Below are 19,087 nucleotides of genomic sequence, written 5' to 3' on the forward strand. Positions count from 1 at the left end.
TGTTAGATTAATCTGGCAGTGTTTAGAGAATGAACTGGCAGAGGAGAACAAAAGACAGATAAATTAGCTTTAGCTCTAGGGCTACTAAAACATGATCCATGAAATTAACAGCGTAGGGATTAGAGAGGTGGCAGTGGGAAAGAAAGCAGCTGATCAAAATCCCCTTCTCAGCAAGAATCAACAAGACTTATATCAATGATTTTATGCTCTTTTTGCATCATGTACTTTTCCTTCATAGCCCTTAATACCCTTCCATAAATATTACATTATTATTTGAATAATGTCTCTCTACTAAAATATAAGTTCCAAGATGTTAGGGGCCACACATGTTTTGCTATTTTATCTATATAGACTAGCCAAGTACCCTGCATATAGAAGGCAATAAAAGAAATATTTTTGTCTGTTGTCTTTTTTTTAATTTTTTGAGACAGAGTCTTTCTCTGTCACCCAGGCTTGAGTGCAGTGGCATGATATCTGTTGACTGGAACCTTGAATTCCTGGGCACAAGTGATCCTCCCACCTCAGGCTCCAGAGTAGCTGGGACTACAGGCACATACCATACCACCCAGCTTATTTTTCATTTCTTATAGAAACAGGATCTTGCTCTGTTGCCCAAGCTGGCCTCAAAATCCTGGCCTCAAGCAATCCTCCTGCCTCTGCCTCCCAAAGTGTCAAAAAAACCTTTTTTTTAATGAGTAAATTAGATATAGATTTCAAAGAAGTAGATATGGAAGCAAAAGGCAGAAAATGAGAGAAATAGTAAGACAGAAAGTAGAGGAGAAAGGAGAAAAAAAAACTAGAAAAAAAAGAGACACGATTTAAAAAAGTTAGAGGATAAAAAAGAGAAAAAGGAGATTATGCAGAAGTTAAAAGACCAAAAAATAGCAGAGTGACTGTGTGGCTGCCAGGAATAGGGAGCAGGTCATGGACTTCCACTTAAAGGAGGAAATGAGGAAATATCAAGAGTTAAACTCCAATATGTGCTCTTAGTTAACCTGTCTGTGCTTCCTCATCTATAGAACAATTATAGGTATTTCAAGGGGTGGCTATGAGGATTAAATGAGTTAACTCACAATAGTGTCTGGTACATAGTGAGCATTTAACAGTTGTCAGTCATCTGTATCATCAGTATCACCATCATCTATGATTTGTGCCCTACCAGACAGCAGTGACACCATTCTAACTTCTCTTCTGTCTACAGAAATGAAAAAGGCAGATGCCGCATAGGACTGGTGGATGAGACAAAAGGCCTTCCGCTAGTCAAGGTTGCCTCTGATCTTACTCAAACTAACTGGCAGGAAGGCAAGCAGCTTAGCCTTAGCTACTCCCCTCATTCCTTCTGAGTATCTCCTTTTTTCTCCCAAATCCTAAAACACACATATTTACAAAAATCCCTTAGAAATTTTCAATTTAACTTTTATCTCATTGTGAGAAAAATGGAAAGCAAGAAAATGGAAGTGGTGGATGGAAATCAGAAGGTATATTTTTAAAGTTGCTTGAGTTAAGGAAAAAGAATTAGATAAATGTAAAGAAAAATTAAGATAATTATTTTAAAAAAAGATTGCAAATACAAGACATGAAATAGACATGAAGTCTCAGTGCTTGACGGATAAGCATGAAGAAAGAAAAAGGTAGGTAGCAAAAGCAATATTAAGTAATATGGAATAAGATGGAAGAGCAAGAGCAGTAGTTCTCAACAGAGGTGAGTCCCCTGTCCCCAAAGGACATTTGGCATGGTCTAGAAGCATTTTCCACTGTCACACTGACATTTTTGGTTACTACTGACATCTGGTTGTAGATGCTGCCAACCATTCTACAATGCACACAACAGTTCCCCCAACAAAGAATTATCCACCCAATATGTCAATGGTGCAGAGTTTGAGAAACCCTGAGCTAACAAAGGTAAAAAGAAGGAAGTATATCAGATTTAGTCGCCTCTCTGCTCAAAAGTCTCATTTTACTCAAAAGAGTCAAAATCCTTATACACATCCCCCATATCTATCCAACCTTATCACTGCTACTCTTGCCCTCTCCTCCACTCCTGCCACACTGGCCTCCTTGTTTTTCTGCAACTGCATAGGAAACTTGCCCTTATAAGGCCCTTGGGCTGCTGTTCCCTACTTGGGAAAATGCTCTCCTAGATTTCCTTACTGCTGCTCCTTCACCTTCAAGTTTTTCCCCTTATGCCACCATGCCACTTTCTCAGTGAGGCTTATTCTGGACCACCCTATTTAAAATTGCACTTCCTCCTTATCACTGTTTATCCCATTATAATCTTCTATTACTTCATAAGATCAATCACCTTCTAATATTTGATGCATTTATTTTACTGACCTATCTTCCTCTTGCCTTTCCCATCCACTATGTATACTCCATGAAGGAATTTTGCCTGTTTTGTTCCCCACTATATTGCTAGCAACTAGAACAGTGCCTGGCATACAGTAAGTGCTAAACACTTCTTGTTGAATAAATGAATATAAAGGGGCTCAGACAAATTCAAATAATAACAATAATGACAGATACATATACAATGCTTGCTTTATGCATGGGAACTATTCTAAACATTCTACATAGAAGTCATTTAATCTTCATAACCAACCAATACTACATGTAACATTATCACTATAGCCATGCTAAGCAGAAAATGAAAGCAGAGAGAAATTAAATAATGTGGTCAATACTGCACAGCAGAACAATCTGAAACAAAGCAGTCTGGCTTCAGAGTTTGTGCTCTCACCCCTCTACACTATGCCACCTTACTGAGCAAAATAGACTAAAAATTCTCCTATTCTTTATAAAAAAGATAACCCCAAACATTTATCAAAAACATTGATCTGCGCAATAAACAATCAAATTTATATATTATTCTATATATAACTGAATAAATAAATCCATTATATTTGGGCTTTAAAATTACAAAGTTATGTCAATTAATAATAGCTCAGTGTTATCACTGTCATCAAAAGTAAACAGAAAATAGTTACTTGCTTATCATTTTTAGTAATTCTGTCACAGTTTTTCAGATTCTTATTCAGATTAACTTAAAGTGTAGAAATCACATACCTATAAAAGCTTTATTGGCCAGGTGTAGTGGCTAATGCCTGTAATCCCAGCATTTTGGGAGTCTTAGATGGGAGTATCACTTGAGCTCGGGTGTTCGAGACCAGCCAGATGTAGCAAGGCAATGTAGCAAGACCCTGTCTCTTCAAAAAATAAAAAAATAAATACCCAGGAGTGGTGGCACATGCCTGTAGTCTCAGCTACTCAGGATGCTGAGGTGGGAGGATAGCTTGAGTCTAGAAGTTGGGGGCTACAGTGAGCCATGATCTTGTCACTGCACTTCTGCCTGGGTGACAGTGTGAGGCTCTTGTCTCAAAAAAAGAACAAAAAAAGCATTATTGTCATATGTATGTAAATCATTATTTATTTTGACAAATTTTTAAAAGAATAATTATTGCTTAAAGTTTTCAAATATATTTGTATCTGTTTGGTAACAGATCTTCTCACTGGGAGAGACTTGTTTTATCAAAGTAAACTTCTGGTGTTAATAATATGTGCTAAAAATTTAGACTATATTCACATAATCCCTAAGAATAATGCTGTAATATGAAATAACAAAACCACATGTATGAGTTGGAATGGCTTGCCCTCACATCCTAAAATTATGATGTATCATTACAGGATTTACTATATATTTCAATAAATAGAGTTTAGAACTCATTAATTCTGAGAGAAACTAATTAAAACAGAAAGTGAGACAAATGATTCTTCCATCTTTGCACTCTGTGTGTAACTGAATGGCCCTTTACACATTCTACGCTGCCTTAACTCTAAAGCAGCCTACCAGAGGTAACATTCACTTTGCTGGAGGTAATGTTCTTCAAGGGCAGATGACTAAGCTTTATATTTGCAACTTTACATTCTTCAGCATAGTGACTTACACATATCAAGAATTCAATATGACTTTTGTAATTCATGTTAATGTCACACACACAAAAAAATAAAACAAAGAAAAATGCTGTTCTGGAATCAGTTTTAAGAAGAGAATATGCTTAATTTATAATTAATTCTGAAAATATTTTGTCCATCTATTTAGTGACATACTATGGCACACATCATGAGAAACAACAAAATGAGAATTGACCTTTAGTCACACAAGTAGTCTACAATTTTTGCAAAGTAATGGATTATAAATATACTGTTTTCACACTGACATTACATTCTAAGAGATGTAAACTGTTGATATGCCACTCATGTTTTTCCCCTACATAAAAAACATGAAACAGCAGCCTGATTCAGTATTTCTTTTTTTTTTTTTTCTTTTTGTAGAGCCAGGACTTTTATTTCTGAAAGTTATGGGGCTAAACCTCAAACAATTAGCTAAAGTTGTAAAAAAATAAAATAAAATGGCAATCAACCACTTGTTTTGCCTCTTAGTACCTGAGCCATTCCCACCCACTCAAGATTCTCTGAACATGTGCAGGAACTATGTTGCATGAGCTTTTGTTCAAGAAGAAATAACCCCAACTTTTTTATTCTTTCAAAGGAGTTTGTGATATGGAGGGAGGGGGAATATTAAGAACCACTGATGCTAAAAAGCAATTGATTTGATGGGTGTTTTTTAACCCAGTATTTTTCTGTCATATAAATACACAGTTTGAAATCTTAAGATAAGATGTGATACTGTGAAAGGGGAAAACGCAACCAATGTATCTGTTACCATTTGTGTGGTACTAGAGAAAGAACCTGTCAGAAATCACCAAATATGCTTTTTCCAGACATGGATGGCATATGCTATCTGTAGTTGAAAATCTATTTATAGTGTCCCAAACACCATGATAACTGATTGAATGTGCAAAGTATGTAATCTGCTTGACTTCAGTTATTTTACAAGTAAACATGTATCTCAAAAACCAATCTGAAGTAGCATTTGCAAAGTAGAAAGAGAGAAAACAAAGATCATGAATAGAAATTCAGTCCAAACAATTAATATTTCTTGCCTGAAAGTGGGGTCTGGTAGTTTAATTCCAATCCTCATGTCTTTCCATTCTAAATAAATAAATAGCGAATCCCATATAAGCAAGACAACATTTGTTCTGAGTTGACAGACTACCTTATGAGTCTACTTCGATTTGAATATTAAATATGTATTTACTTTTTCATTTCAGTTAATGCTACTTTCTGGCTCTTGTTTAAAGATGAATTACTGTTGACTTTGGGTTCCCAGTTCCTAAGGGAAACTTAATTCAGAGCAATTCTCCTAATGAACTAAATTTCAATACAGTAAAAAACATTTCTATTCAGAATATGTTGGAAAAAAAAGTTTTAGAATAAAGCCATTTCTTATACGCCTTATACATGGGAGACAGGAGGTGGTTTATAATCAATAGCACTAAAGTTAACACAAGAAATAAGATATCATTAGCGAGTTCAATAATATTGTTCCTGGTAAAGAATTCAACAAGATTCTCTAATTCATCAGTCATAGCAGAAAGCAAGAGAACTGTCAAACCCCAAACATCTCAGAAAGCTTAAGGATAGTGCCTTTCTTCTAAGGTAATTTGATAGCAACAAAAAAGAATAATATATTCCAAATTATTTGTATTCCTTTGAAACAACTGTATACAATGCTAGATATCAACAAGCTTCCATATTAGTTATTCCTGTATTTTCTCAGCCAGAATATTAAAAAGCTAAGTAATATTCTTATGAACATTTTTGTTGAATAAGTTAAAGGTAATTAATCACAGCACCTCTTTATTTGAATATTTTAAACTGTTTTTTATGGTATTAGATATCACTAGAAAGAACAGTATGAATAGCTAACAGAGGTCTAATTTACTCACTATTAATTTTGTCTCAATATTGTTTTCTGCAATCCACAAAAACAATGACTCCTACCATGAAGATAATAAACTACACTGCAAGCCCTAATGAAATAATGAAATGGTTTATTAGCTTCACTCCAAATTTAAGAAACAGTGTCCACACATATACTACTGCTGCAAGAAAAAAATTGTAAAAACTCCTTAGAAGGCCGTTTGGCAATATGAATTGAGAGTTTTAAAGCTTTTAGATCCTTGATGTCTAAGAAAATGTTAAAAAAAAAAAAAAAAAAAAATAGGAGGGGCCGGGCGCAGTGGCTCACGCCTGTAATCCCAGCACTTTGGGAGGCCGAGGCGGGTGGATCACGAGGTCAAGAGATTGAGACCATCCTGGTCAACGTGGTGAAACCCCGTCTCTACTAAAAAATACAAAAAAATTGCTGGGCATGGTGGTGCGTGCCTGTAATCCCAGCTACTCGGGAGGCTGAGGCAGGAGAATTGCCTGAACCCAGGAGGTGGAGGTTGCAGTGAGCTGAGATCGCGCCATTGCACTCCAGCCTGGGTAACAAGAGCGAAACTCCATCTCAAAAAAAAAAAAAGGAAACATATGAGCTTCGTGGTGAATGCTGTTCTCCAACACCAAACTATCTGGCAATGAAACCTACTTCTCCACTAACAAGTCAAGTGATGTTGGGCAAATGACTTAATTTCTCTGACCTCAGATTTGTTATCTGTAAAATGGGCATTAGTTCCTACCTCATCTATCGGTTGTGAGAATTAGATTATTTAATATAAATAAATGCACTGAGAAGAGTACTTGGCAGAGAGCAAGACCTCTGTTCTATTCATACTACCAACACTGCTCTTTCTAGTGATATCTAATACCATAAAAAACTGGAAATAAATAGAATACCCAATATTAAGGGATGTATGAATTAACTAACAGCAATGATCTACATGATTCAAGAAAGTAGAAAATGCCATTACTTATAATTTATAACTTTGTATAACTTCATTTATATTAAAATATGCATGCAAAAAGACTCAAAGGAAATATAACAAAATGTTTAGTGTATCTATTTTTATGTGGTACTAAAGATAATCTTTATTTTCTCCTTTATATTTCTTTAGATTTTTCCAAACTTTCTATAAAATTCATATACTGCATTTCTCCTAACATCAGAAAAAATAAATTTAATTTTTCAAAAAAAATTGTGCCCTTTGTTGTTTGTTAGTCTCGTATTTATAGCTTAATGTCAGTTATGTATATTTCAATCAGAGTTGAGTCAGTAACCTACTGGAATTTTATTACTCTAATTCTCAAAAACTGTCCATGAAATCTTTCATTAAGTAGCTCTACAGAAGAAAGGTTCTATAGTTTGGGAAAATATGTTTTGCTCAAACTTGCATTTCCATCTCTTTTCCTATATTTAGATTTCAGTATCTGAGATCCTAAGAGAAGCAAGGATGAAAACAACATAATCCAGGTAATAATGAAACCTATTACACTGGCTATATTATCTATTACTTCACTGTTGACTGAAACACACTGTCTATTACTTTAAGGCTGCTTGAATTTCTTATCAGCTAATACTCTAAGTGTTGAATGTTTAAATTCATTGGAAATAGAGAATGTTGGATGATTATTAGCCATCTCAAAATTATTTTTGGTAACATGCTAGGCCATCATGCCTAAGTAAAGAAAAATTTTAGAGCAGTTTAGCATTTGGTAAACATACCACAGTTTAGCGAGGTAGCCTGTTGTTTAGAGTAGTAAAAGTATAACTACTGCTACAATTAAGTGAACTAATAAATTCTATTTATTCACAGCTTTAGAACTTGGAAAATACTTCGGGTGGGCATGGTGGTTCATGCCTATAATTCAAGCACTTTGGGAGGCCTAAGCAGGAGGATAACCAAGACCAGCCTGGGGAACATAGAAAGATACCATCTCTACAAAAAAAAAAATAAATTAAAAATTAGCCAGGCATGGTGGCACATGCCCGTAGTCCCAGCTACTCAGAAGGATGATGTGGTAAGATTGTGTCAACCTAAGAGATGGAGGCTACAGTGAGCTAAGATCTCTACCAATGCACTCCTACCTAAGCGACAGGACAAGACACTGTCTCAAACAAAAAGAAAATACTTCAGAGATTATTCTCTATAATTTTTTCTTTTAATTAATTTTGTATGCATGGCTCATTAACCAAAAAACACTAAGTAAGATTTTCCAGAACAATAAACTACAAAACATCAAGTGGTTAAGCTATTAAAAGAGGAATATTTAAAAGTAAAAATATTTTACAGATAATTGTTAATTCTCTTATCATCAGTTCAAATCAGAACGTTTCCTATGGGTTTCAGATTTTTCAAAATTAAACTCAAATTTATTTCAGTTTATGCTATTAAAAGAAAAACCCTGGGAGGCCGAGTCGGGTGGATCACGAGGTCAAGAGATCGAGACCATCCTTGTAAACACGGTGAAACCCCATCTCTACTGAAAATACAAGAAATTAGCTGGCCATGGTGGCACGTGCCTGTAATCCCAGCTACTCAGGAGGCTGAAGCAGGAGAATTGCTTGACCCCAGGAGGCGGAGGTTGCAATGAGCCAAGATCGCGCCATTGCACTCCAGCCTGGGTAACAAGAGTGAAACTCCATCTCAAAAAAAAAAAAAAAGAAAGAAAAACCATGGGGGCCTTCCAGTTCATGGCAACAATGCTGATATACTTCTCACCCACGGAGTCCAGTCACTGAGTGATTCTAAGGCAACAACAAAACAACTTATTTTAACTTGTTTCTGCATTAGTCACGTCTACTCAGAGAGCCTCTCAAGAAATTATTTACATAAATTTTTTTTCAACTCATATAGTAGTCTTGTTACTTGAAATCATAAAAATAAACACTATGAGAAAAGCTCAAGGTTATAACGAGTCTAAACTAAAAGAGAATCCAGCTAAAGCTGCAATTAATTTTGTTTCCAAATAAAGGGCTGTTTATTAGAGATTCCAATGTCACTCTGACCACTAAGATAAGTGATCCCATATTAATACCAGCATTTAATACAAAACAGTTTACCAGTGAGATCTTCATAAAAGAATAGACATATTGCTACTCAAAGGCATTGGACTATTTGAGAACTAGTTTTAAAAAGCAATTGCTTCATTTCTACATTTCTTAGTGAAAAAGTATCATTCACACCTGCTCTATCAGTTATGGTTAATTTTATCCCTAAAACTCTAGAGTTTCACCACTGTTTTCTTTTTATTCTTTTTTCAATGCATAGAAAAAAGTGCAACATGGATTAATCTTGTAGTCCAAAACTATTTTCTTTTACTTCCTGTCTATCTCTTAAAACCTTACTTACATTAGAAAAAAAGAAGAATTCAAGATCTTCCTTTTAACCTCTCCATTTTTCCAAAAGACTAACCTTTCACGGAAATCTTCAGATTTAGTTACAACATTTGAATATATAATCTCTGTATATAGTATTGACCCATTTATGTTAATTACAACCTAAATCAACTGTACATTTTTTAAAATTCATATATTTTCATCTCTTTAAGCTTTTTTCATCAAAGACTTGCCATTCTACTAAGTATGCAGCATGTATCAGTTTATAAATCAACATATACTGGTTCTTATTCTCAATTCTCTATTTCTCCAAGTCTACTGTGAGAGTGGCCACTAAAGACACAATGCCTTTTTATACCACTGATATTGAAAGACAGGATAAATATATCCCTAACTAACCTCTGGAGCTCACTGAGACCAGAAACCACAACTTATTCATCTCACTAGCAAATTTAAAAATGGTTTAGTACTTTTACCATGGTGGGTGCTTAATAAGTATATTGAATTATATTAAAGGCTTTTCCAATGTATTAATTGCATAAAAGACCAAAGAACCCATATTATTTCTGAAAAGTCAAATAAATTATTTAAGATTTTACTAAATTCTGAGAGTAGAATAAAGCTGCTCTTTGACTTTCTAGAAAGCCTGTTCCTCAGCTTCTAATACATAATCTAATTAAAACTGATTAATTATAACTAAATAATCATAAAACAGATACCCAAAATAACAATTCTTCTTGCTGAACAGACTAGAGTTTGTCACTAATTATTAATGTGTTTCAAGCAATTATTATTACGTTTGAATATATCCTACTACCTGAGTTTTCAGGAGACTTAAGCCCACAAAACTTCTATGAAAAAAGCAATTTCAGAGTAACATCAAACCAAAATTTAATACTGTTGGTGCAGAAATTACGCAAAAACAAAGAACAGAATTAAAGAAGATTGCAGAAAGGAAAAACAAATACTATATGATGACTGACACAGTGATATAGTCATAACTACTTCTTAATTTTTAATTCCTGTTCCAAGTTAAGAAAAGCTCACTGATAATTTATATTAAAATATAATATGGTCTAAAAGGATAGCATTGCCAATAAAGGAATTAGAATTCTAAATATAGCAGTGTATATTTAACATGTACTAATTTTAAACTGACAGAATACTGAATATGACAACTGATGAATTAATAGCAACATTCATGTACAGAAAGCAACAAACTTTCTAATGTAAAAAGTTTTGTTATTTCTTTATTCAAAACTACAACAAAGACATGCTCACTCACATATGCAGGATTATCCTATAAAAATAAATGCTGGACAACTGCAAGTTGTCATAGGATAAACATGCCCTATAAATATTTTGTTCTCAAAATACTTTCATTCATATTATGTGAATAGCTAATGTTTTCAGATTCAGCTATAGTATTTATGCTTTCTTGTGCAAATCTAGAATGATGATACCCACACAAAAGTAATTAACAGCCACAACATATCATTTATCAGTCATAAATTTCAGTTTCATGGTGGGATTTTTACTCAAACAAGTCTTTAAGCCAAACAAAGCTTCCAAAATGTTAAGTCAAAATTGTATCTCTAGATCTGTCAGATATTTTTATCTACTGGGTTGTACATTATCTCTGCTTTTTATTCCTCTTATAAGATACCTTCTTTTTCACCTTAAAAAAAATCTTCAGTAATGAATACATAGAAAGTGGTATCAACAGACTTACTGATTTACATTTTTGTGATTCTAACCAAGAACCACAGGGAGTTTGAAGGTTTCACTACAGATCTACTTGGTATCTAAATGTCCATAAAATAATGATGCAAAGCACAACCAGGACCACATGTAGTTTCTTGTCATTTATTCTGTGCAAAAAAAAAAAAAAAAAGTGAGTGGACGGACATTATAACATAAGGAAGTATGGCTCACAGATGCAGAATTTTGATTAACTACTTTTTACTCTCAGCCTCATGAAAACAGTAAATACATTTCTGTTCCGCTGTAGGTTTTCCACATCCCCCACCTTAGAAACCTCAACAACTGTTCATTACAATTCTGCCGAAAGAAACATACCCAATTGAATTTTTTAAAGCGCCATAATGTTTCAGATGAAAACACAGTCTGCCAAAGATGTCATATAAAAGAATAACAAAGAAAGGGACAGCATTTTTAGAATTGAATTTCAATGCATAACCCCACCATCTGTCAACCAGTTGTGAAGCAATAATCCTAGAGAAACCCTGAAAACACGAACAAGTTTTATCCCTGAATCTATATTAACAGCCACTCCCAGGACCTCAGTAGTAATTATGTTCTGTCTGTGGAATAACCTACAGGAACATTTGCCATTGGCAAACTTAACCCTGGCGACGAATGGCCTGTTTTAGCTGACTTATATTAGGTAACAAATGGGGAGTTCAGTTCATAGAGGTAATGGGGGGAGGGGAAGACGAGGGGGCTCTTGAAATTTGGATTGGAAATTGAATACAGGAGGTTAATCTCTAAAGGCCTGTCATCCAAACAACCCTCAGTCTCCTCCCCCTTGGCTTCAGAAACAGGATTACAATTTTGGACCTAGACTACGCCCCACCCCTTCTTTTCCCGCTGCAACCACCACCACCTTCGAAGTTCCAGTCTTAGCTCTCACGCAAGTGGAGCTGGGACTCCCTCACCGAGAACCGCACTAGGAGCCCTTTCAGTAGCGAGTAGCGCGGTGGGACTCTGCCACCAGCTCCGCGACGCCGCCGGCAGCCAGCCCGGCTTGGGAGACCCCACCCCTCCCAGCCCGGCCCCCGCCCCCGCCCAGAGCCGCCGCCTGAGTTACGCAGCCTCAGCCCTGAGAGAACCACCTCTGCTTCTTTCCAACCGGATCACTTCGGGCTGGTCGCCGCGGAGGCGAGGGTAGCGCTGAACAGAAAAGTGGGATAGGAGAAGCGGGGAAGAACCGAAGCAGCCCCAATTCCAGAGAGCCAGGATGCCAGTGGCAAGACCCCGGCCACACACACACACTCCCCTGGGGGTCCTGCTCCTTGGGTTCAATGCCAAGTGACGCGAGGGTGGAAGGATGGAAGGGGAGGTAGGGTGGCGAGAAGGCCCAGAGTTACTGGGAACGACGTTCGGAGCACAGCAGCGGATGCTTCAGAAAGTGAGAAAGTCCCAGACCCCCTCCTTAGCCCCAAGGCTGCCAGCAGCTCGGGTCGCCTTCCCTACAGCGAGGCTCGGGAGACTGGGAGGGGATTCTGAGCCAAGTTTTCCTCAGGCTGCCCTCCCTGATCTGGCCCATGGCCCAGAACCCGGCCCCTCTTCAGCCCCGACTTGAGGAGGCTGCCAGACTGGCAGCGGACTTGCCAAAGGACTCTGGAGGAGCAAGAGAGCAGAAGAGGAGCATCTTGCACGCTCCGGCCGGGCTGCTCACGACTTCGTCTGCCGACACACCCCCAGCTAACCCTTACCCCGTCGTCACACATACAGATTCAGAGACACGCGTGCGTTCACCCTCCCACCAGCGCAGGTCCATCGATTAAAACACTAGTTGATTTCTTCCTGATTAATTAAAAAAAAAAAAAAAAATAGAAAGTGCAACAGCAAATCCTCTCAGGAGTCCCCGGAGCAAAGAAAGTCCGTCTGCAGGCGTCTTTCTGTAGTTTCCCAGGAGTTTGGAAATCTGGAGGTCCCTACCGAAATGGGACTGAGACCCCTAGGGGTCGAAGGGCGCCTAACTCCCTCCCCAGCCCCGCACCTCTCACCTCCTTAAGTTCCTTGGCCACGTCCTTCAGGTCGCCCAGGACTAATTCCAGATCCTCCACGATGATCTTGATCTGTTCCTTCACCTTGGTTTTGGAGGCTGCCGGCGGCCCCTCGGCTGGAGAGGACGAGGAGGGGTTCCCCTTAGACTTGGCTGACATTCTTTGGGGGCAAGCGAGGCAGGTCAGGACAGGCGGGCGAGCGGAGGCTGCTGTGTGCCCCCGTCCCTGGCGCTGCTACGGCCGCTGCCGCCCCGGTCCCCCCACATCTTGGGCGCTCCCTGGGCAGCGGCGTGTGGCTGCGCTCCGCGCTCGGCCTGGCGGCCGCACAGTGCTGCTGCCATCAACTCCCGAGACGCGGCGCTCGGCGCGGGGCTGCAGACTGGCGAGCAGCGCGCCTGCGCCTCCTCCCGCCGCCGCCCGCCGCTCTCGCGCACAGTCGCTCGCACCCCGCCCGCTGAGAGGGGCGCCGGGCCGCCGCGCCAGGGCTGCCGCCTGCAGTCCCCTCGACCTTGCCCTTCGGGGTCTCTCCCAGACCACCTTGGCATCAAGGTCCGGGGAGACAAGTCTGTGTCCTGGTCGCCCCCTTCTCTTGGTTCTGAAATGTCCCCATCATCGCCTGCTGTGTGTCATCTCACAACTAGCCTGGATTCCTTCGGCTTCACTAGCTAGCAGGGACCTGGATCAATTCAGAAAGAAACACAGTGGGATCAGGAGTTGGAGACAGAGTCTGTAAAGTGATCCTACATGTTTATCCAAACCCAAATGATGTCCAAAGCCCTCTAATCACTCTACTGGTGACCTGCGAGTTAAACAGACTTAACTTCTGCAGGTAAAAAAAAAAAAAAGGGAGTGGGGTGCATATAATAACTAGTGCTCATCTACTGAAATCTTGAATTTAACCAGCGTTCTTGAAAGAGGTACCCTAATCCTGCTAATTCCACAAAGCTAATATCCGATTTATTAATTTGAAGTCCCCACACCCCAAATCCCCGGTAACTGTCTCAGTCATCTTGGCTGTATGTCTTATCTGGCCCAACTCTTTTTTTCTTTTTGTTTTCTTTTTAACTGTCCTTCCTCTTTTTTGTGACCTATGCTGATTTATATTTTGAGTGGAGTAGGGGAGACATCCTATTTGGACCTCGCGAAGGAGCTAAGAGTTTGCCTCCAACTTCTCTTTCATCCTTTTTAACTAAACCCTTTGCTACTAAACAAATAGGAAACAACTTTCTGACTGTTCTGTCAGAAAGACCCAAGGCGGCAGGTTAATAGGAAGCCTTCGGTTCATTCTCAGTAGGTGTCTACAATCCTCATTAGCTAGAGTTTTAATTTCCTTAGTTGCAAAGCCATGGGCTATTAGCTACTGACCTGGCAGGCTGACTCTACTTTATTTTCTTCACTGCATACTCCTCCAGATCATTCTTTTAATAGGCTTCCCCTTTTGGTCATCCCTTAGCAAGGCTCAGTGTTTCTTGCTTCTCACACTCTAGGTAACTCCACTGTGCTTCTACACATGAAGAAAATCTTGGCAGCTCTCCTCTTCCCAGTTCTGTCGGCGCTTAATCACTCTCTTCATACTGGACAATTCATCTTTACAAAATCTTTGGAAGTTATATGTGGAATATAGAAGAAGAAAGAGAACAAAAGAAAAATTGAAATGTGAAAGTGGTGTCAAAGGAAAACTGCATTGAAAGATCAGGGGAAGAAATGAAAGCTGAAAAGCAGATGCTGCTAGTAAGACAAAATAAGAAGAGATTATGAGAACAAGTCTGCAGCATGCAAACGGGAGAGAAGAAAAAGAGAAGAAATGATTAGAAGTGTTAAGAAATATTCTTGAGTTCTCTGAGGTAGGAAGAATTAGATTTTTTTAACATCCCTTATCTCTTCAAAGTCTTCATTTTATAAAAATATAACATTAAAAATAGTTATATCAGGTTTACAAACTCCCTCAACTGTTAAAAAGGGCAAGAGATAATGGTAGGGAAAAAAAGAAAGTACTATTCTTCTAGATTTGAATTATTTTTGGCTCTTAATAGTAGGCAAGTGGGTAAGAAAGCCCCAAACTCAAAGTTAGTTGACTTTAGGCAAGGATATTGGTGAGGAAAAAAGGAAATTGTCTTTTCCCTCACAGTGACAAAATAATCCTCCCATAACATAAGAAGAGGTCCATGCTACTCTGAATCTCATTCACTACAGATTTAAAAAAAAAAAAAAAAAAACAGGCCAGGCGCAGTGGCTCACACCTGTAATCCCAACACTTTGGAAGGCCTAGGCGGGTGGATCATGAAGTCAGGAGTTCAAGATGAGCCTGGCCAAGACGGTGAAACCCCATCTCTACTAAAAATACAAAAATTAGCCAAGCATGGTGGCACATGCCTGTAATTTCAGCTACTCTACTCAGGAGGCCAAAGCAGAGAATTGCTTGAACCTGGGAGGTGGAGGTTGCAGTGAGCCTGAGATCGTGCCACTGCACTCCAGCCTGGGCAGCAGATCAAGACTCTGTCTCAAAAACAAACAAAAAAAGAAAGAAAGAAAACAGTACCCCTATGATATCCACTGCTGCTACTGAAACAAATAATTCTGGCTTAAAATCAAATCATAATTATTGCTTAGAACCACACCACCCATCCACACCCATATGACAATTCACTCTGAAATAATGACTATTGTCTATCTATCTCTATCTTAATACCATATGGAGTTAACCAAATAGGGAAAAGTTAAAATTGGCTTCCAGGCCCAAATTGAGAAAGCTGGTAGGATTGCAGCGGTGGTATCTATCCCTATCTTCTAGTCATTAGGTATCACTTAAATCAAATCTCCATAAAATATGTCTGAAGAAGAAACTTTTATAAAGAGAGTTAAAAATATTAAGGGGAAGAAGACAGAATAAAGAGGGCGCATGAATATAAATCAAGTGTATTTACTTCCTATCTTTGTATTACCCTATGGAAAAATCTTTCATTCCCTTAGGTAATCGTAGACTCTCTCAGAGATCAGTATGTATAATGTTTTAGACTCCAGTTCTAGAGACCAAACAGCAAAAGTGACACCTAATAAAATTTCTCCTAAATCTTTCTCTGAATTTCTTAATGTACTAGTGCAAGCAGAAATGTACACACCCAAACCAAATTACTTGTAAACTTAGGATAACACATTTCTAAATAAAGGAGGGTCTTACTCATTTATAAAAGTGATTGTAAACCCAGAATTTTATTTTTCCTGTCCCTCTATTCATCATTTTTTGAGTTTTGTAACAGGAAGAATTGGATAATTTCAGGAGATCATCTGGTTTTTTTCTTCAGTTACAAGCTTTATCCATATTCTGAAATGTGTGTGTGCATGTGTGTATGTTTAATCCACTGCAGTTGATCCCTAGTAATCCACAGAAAAAAATTCTGTGACACTGACATAATTTTAAATTCACAAAAAAGCATAAGAATATTTCCAAAATATTTTGCCCCGCAGTTCAGCATGGCTGGGAAGGCCTCAGGAATCTTACAATCATGGCAGAAGGTGAAGGAGAAGCAAGGCATCTTCTTCACAAGGTGGCAGGAAGGAGAAATGCTGAGTGAAGGGGGAAAAGCCCCTTATAAAACCATTAGATCTTGTGAGAACTCACTCACTATCATGAAAAAAACATGGGGGAAACTGCCCCCATGATTCAATTACCTCCACCTGGTCTCTTCTTTAACATGTGGGGCTTATGGGGATTACAAATCAAGATGAGATTTGGGTGTGGATACTAAGCCTAACCATATCAGTGATATAGCTGTGAAAAATTAGAAAAGTTTTCATACGTATATTTACTATTAAGCATATCTTATATGTCCAGGCAGTGGCTGGAAAAGACTAGTACCCATCAGAACTTGTTAAGAAAAAAAAAGATTACTATACTCCCTGCCTCAGGGTATGTGGTTCAGTACCTCTAGGGTGAGGTCTACAATGTGAATTTTAACAAATTTCTAGGCTGCTGGTAGGGGACCACACTTTGAAAACCACCAACATGAGAAATTAAAATAAAAACTTTAATTTTTTTTTTTACTTGGAATAAGCCTTAAAAATCACCTAGTTAAATTTCTGTTTGTTATAAGCCTTAAAGAGTATCTAATTAAATCTTAAATAAGCATAAATCTAAAGAGCATCTAGTTAAATGTTAAGGCTTTGATAGGCTACATGGCATATTCAATATATCCCATTTAGGAAACAACAAATTGAGAGCTAGAACTCCTTGTTCACTCATACATTTTGTAGACTTTTTTCTATTAGTCTGGAGAATGTCTCCTTTTAATATATCAACTTGTTTTCGCATCATGGCTGTGTCCTGTTGATGTATATAGGTTTTAAAAAAAGTGAGATCTGAGAGTTTAAATGCAAGTACTCAACACAATATTCTGAGTAATTAGAACTGTGTCTGTTGCAAAAAGTTTGATCAATAAATACTTAGCAAAATGAATGAATGAGTAAACTGTTTCCTCTGTGTTTTAAAATTAATTCAGTTCAACAAATATTTTTAAGATTGAGCAAGAATCTATGCTAAGAGTAGATGTGCCACGAGGTAAATTACATATAATCCCAGCAGGAACCATTGGATAATTCTCTACATGATGCTAATACAAAGTGGGTTTACTTCAGATCCTGCCCTCATTCTTAACTATAGTAAGTTCATTTTATTTGACTTCTGCTGTGGTCTGACTGTCCCTCCAGAATTAATTTTAAATCCTGTCTGCCAAGGTAATGGTATTAGAAGATAGAGCCTTTGGGATTTATTAATTCATGAGGACAAACCCCACATGAAGGGGATTAGTGTACTTATACAGGAAATGCCAGAGAGCTTCCTCCCCATTTCCATCACATGAGGCTACAGCGAGACCTGTCTCTAAGAGGAGGCAGACCCTTACCAGACACAAAATCTGTTAGTGCCTTGATCTTGGACTTCAGAGGTCCCAGACCTGTGAGACATGAATTTGTATTGTTTATAAGCCATCCAGTCTATGGTCCTTTATTATAGCAGCCCAAATGGATTAAGAGATCATCCAGTGTATGTTAGTTGGAAGACATTTTATCCAAGTGACAAAATATTTGGCTCAATTCAACAGAGAAAATTGTCTCATAGTTGAACCATAGAAAAGTGAGGATCAAAATAGCCTCAGGTAGAATTGGAGCCAGAAATTTTAGAATCATTGGGACTATTTCTTTCTGTGTCCATTTCCCACCTACTCTTTGTGGATTGGCTTCTTGCATTTTCTCCACAAAGTTGAATCTTGGTCACTGGTAAGTTCAGGCTCATATTTTCACAACTTTACAACTAGAAAAGGATGGTCATCATGGCAAACTTCCAGGAAGAAAAGTTTGATAGCTCCAGCTTGGATTATGGACACACACTTCAGCCAGTCACTGTGATTGGGACGGGGTTGTAGGGTTCAAAGCTACTATTAGAGTTGTGCCATTCTCGTAGAAAACTCATAGGTGTATATATTTACTACTACAATTTTCCAGCAGATGGCAGTAAAATGAGTTATTCTCTCAAAATCTGTGTATTATGATAATTTTCTGATAGTTGGAAATAAAGTATTTTTAGGAAGTGATTCTATTTTCAAAATTAATGCAAAGAAAGGCAGCATATGAATTAGCAGTCTTCCTTCATGGGTCAGTAACTGGTAGTGAAGAAGTATAATGATTCACCCAACTTGGATAAAATTGCCTACCCTGTGGCCTGTTTCTTCCCCCTAAACAGGAGACATGCCTCTGAAAAAATAAAATATATACGTGTGTGTGTGTGTGTGTGTGTGTGTGTGTGTGTGTGTGTGTGTATTCTATCTCCCAAGGTAATGGTATTAGAAGATGGGGCCTTTGGGATTGATTAATTCACGAGGACAAAGCCCACATGAAGGGGATTAGTGTACTTATATAGGAAGTGCCAGAGTGCCTCCTCCCCATTTCCATCACATGAGGCTACAGTGAGACCTAGCAGTCATCCTTCATGGGTGACTGTGTGTGTGTGTGTGTGTGTATATATATATATATATATATATATATATATATATATATATACACATATATATACATACATACATTCTACACAACTTAACAGCCCCTTTCCTTGGAAGGGGATTCAGCTACAACAGAGGACATCTTAATCATTTAGCAGAACTTAACA

The 19,087-nt window shown here is 38.1% G+C and overlaps 1 protein-coding gene across 2 annotated transcripts in view; it reads right to left on the minus strand.

Moving 5' to 3' along the window:
• The window catches only part of PRR16 (proline rich 16), a 338,026-nt gene extending 324,715 nt beyond the window's left edge, over positions 1 to 13,311 (minus strand). For both annotated transcript variants that reach the window (XR_004739662.3, XM_002744656.7), the window contains exon 1: positions 12,931 to 13,311. Coding sequence is in view for 1 of the 2 variants with exons in the window: in XM_002744656.7 (XP_002744702.1) it covers positions 12,931 to 13,089 (159 nt within the window). In the remaining variant the exon portion in view is untranslated. The remainder of the gene's footprint in view (positions 1 to 12,930) is intronic.
• Between the last annotated feature and the right edge of the window lie 5,776 nt (positions 13,312 to 19,087).

This window comes from Callithrix jacchus, chromosome 2 (genome assembly GCF_049354715.1).
Source record: "Callithrix jacchus isolate 240 chromosome 2, calJac240_pri, whole genome shotgun sequence".
NCBI classification, from domain to species: Eukaryota; Metazoa; Chordata; class Mammalia; order Primates; family Cebidae; genus Callithrix; species Callithrix jacchus.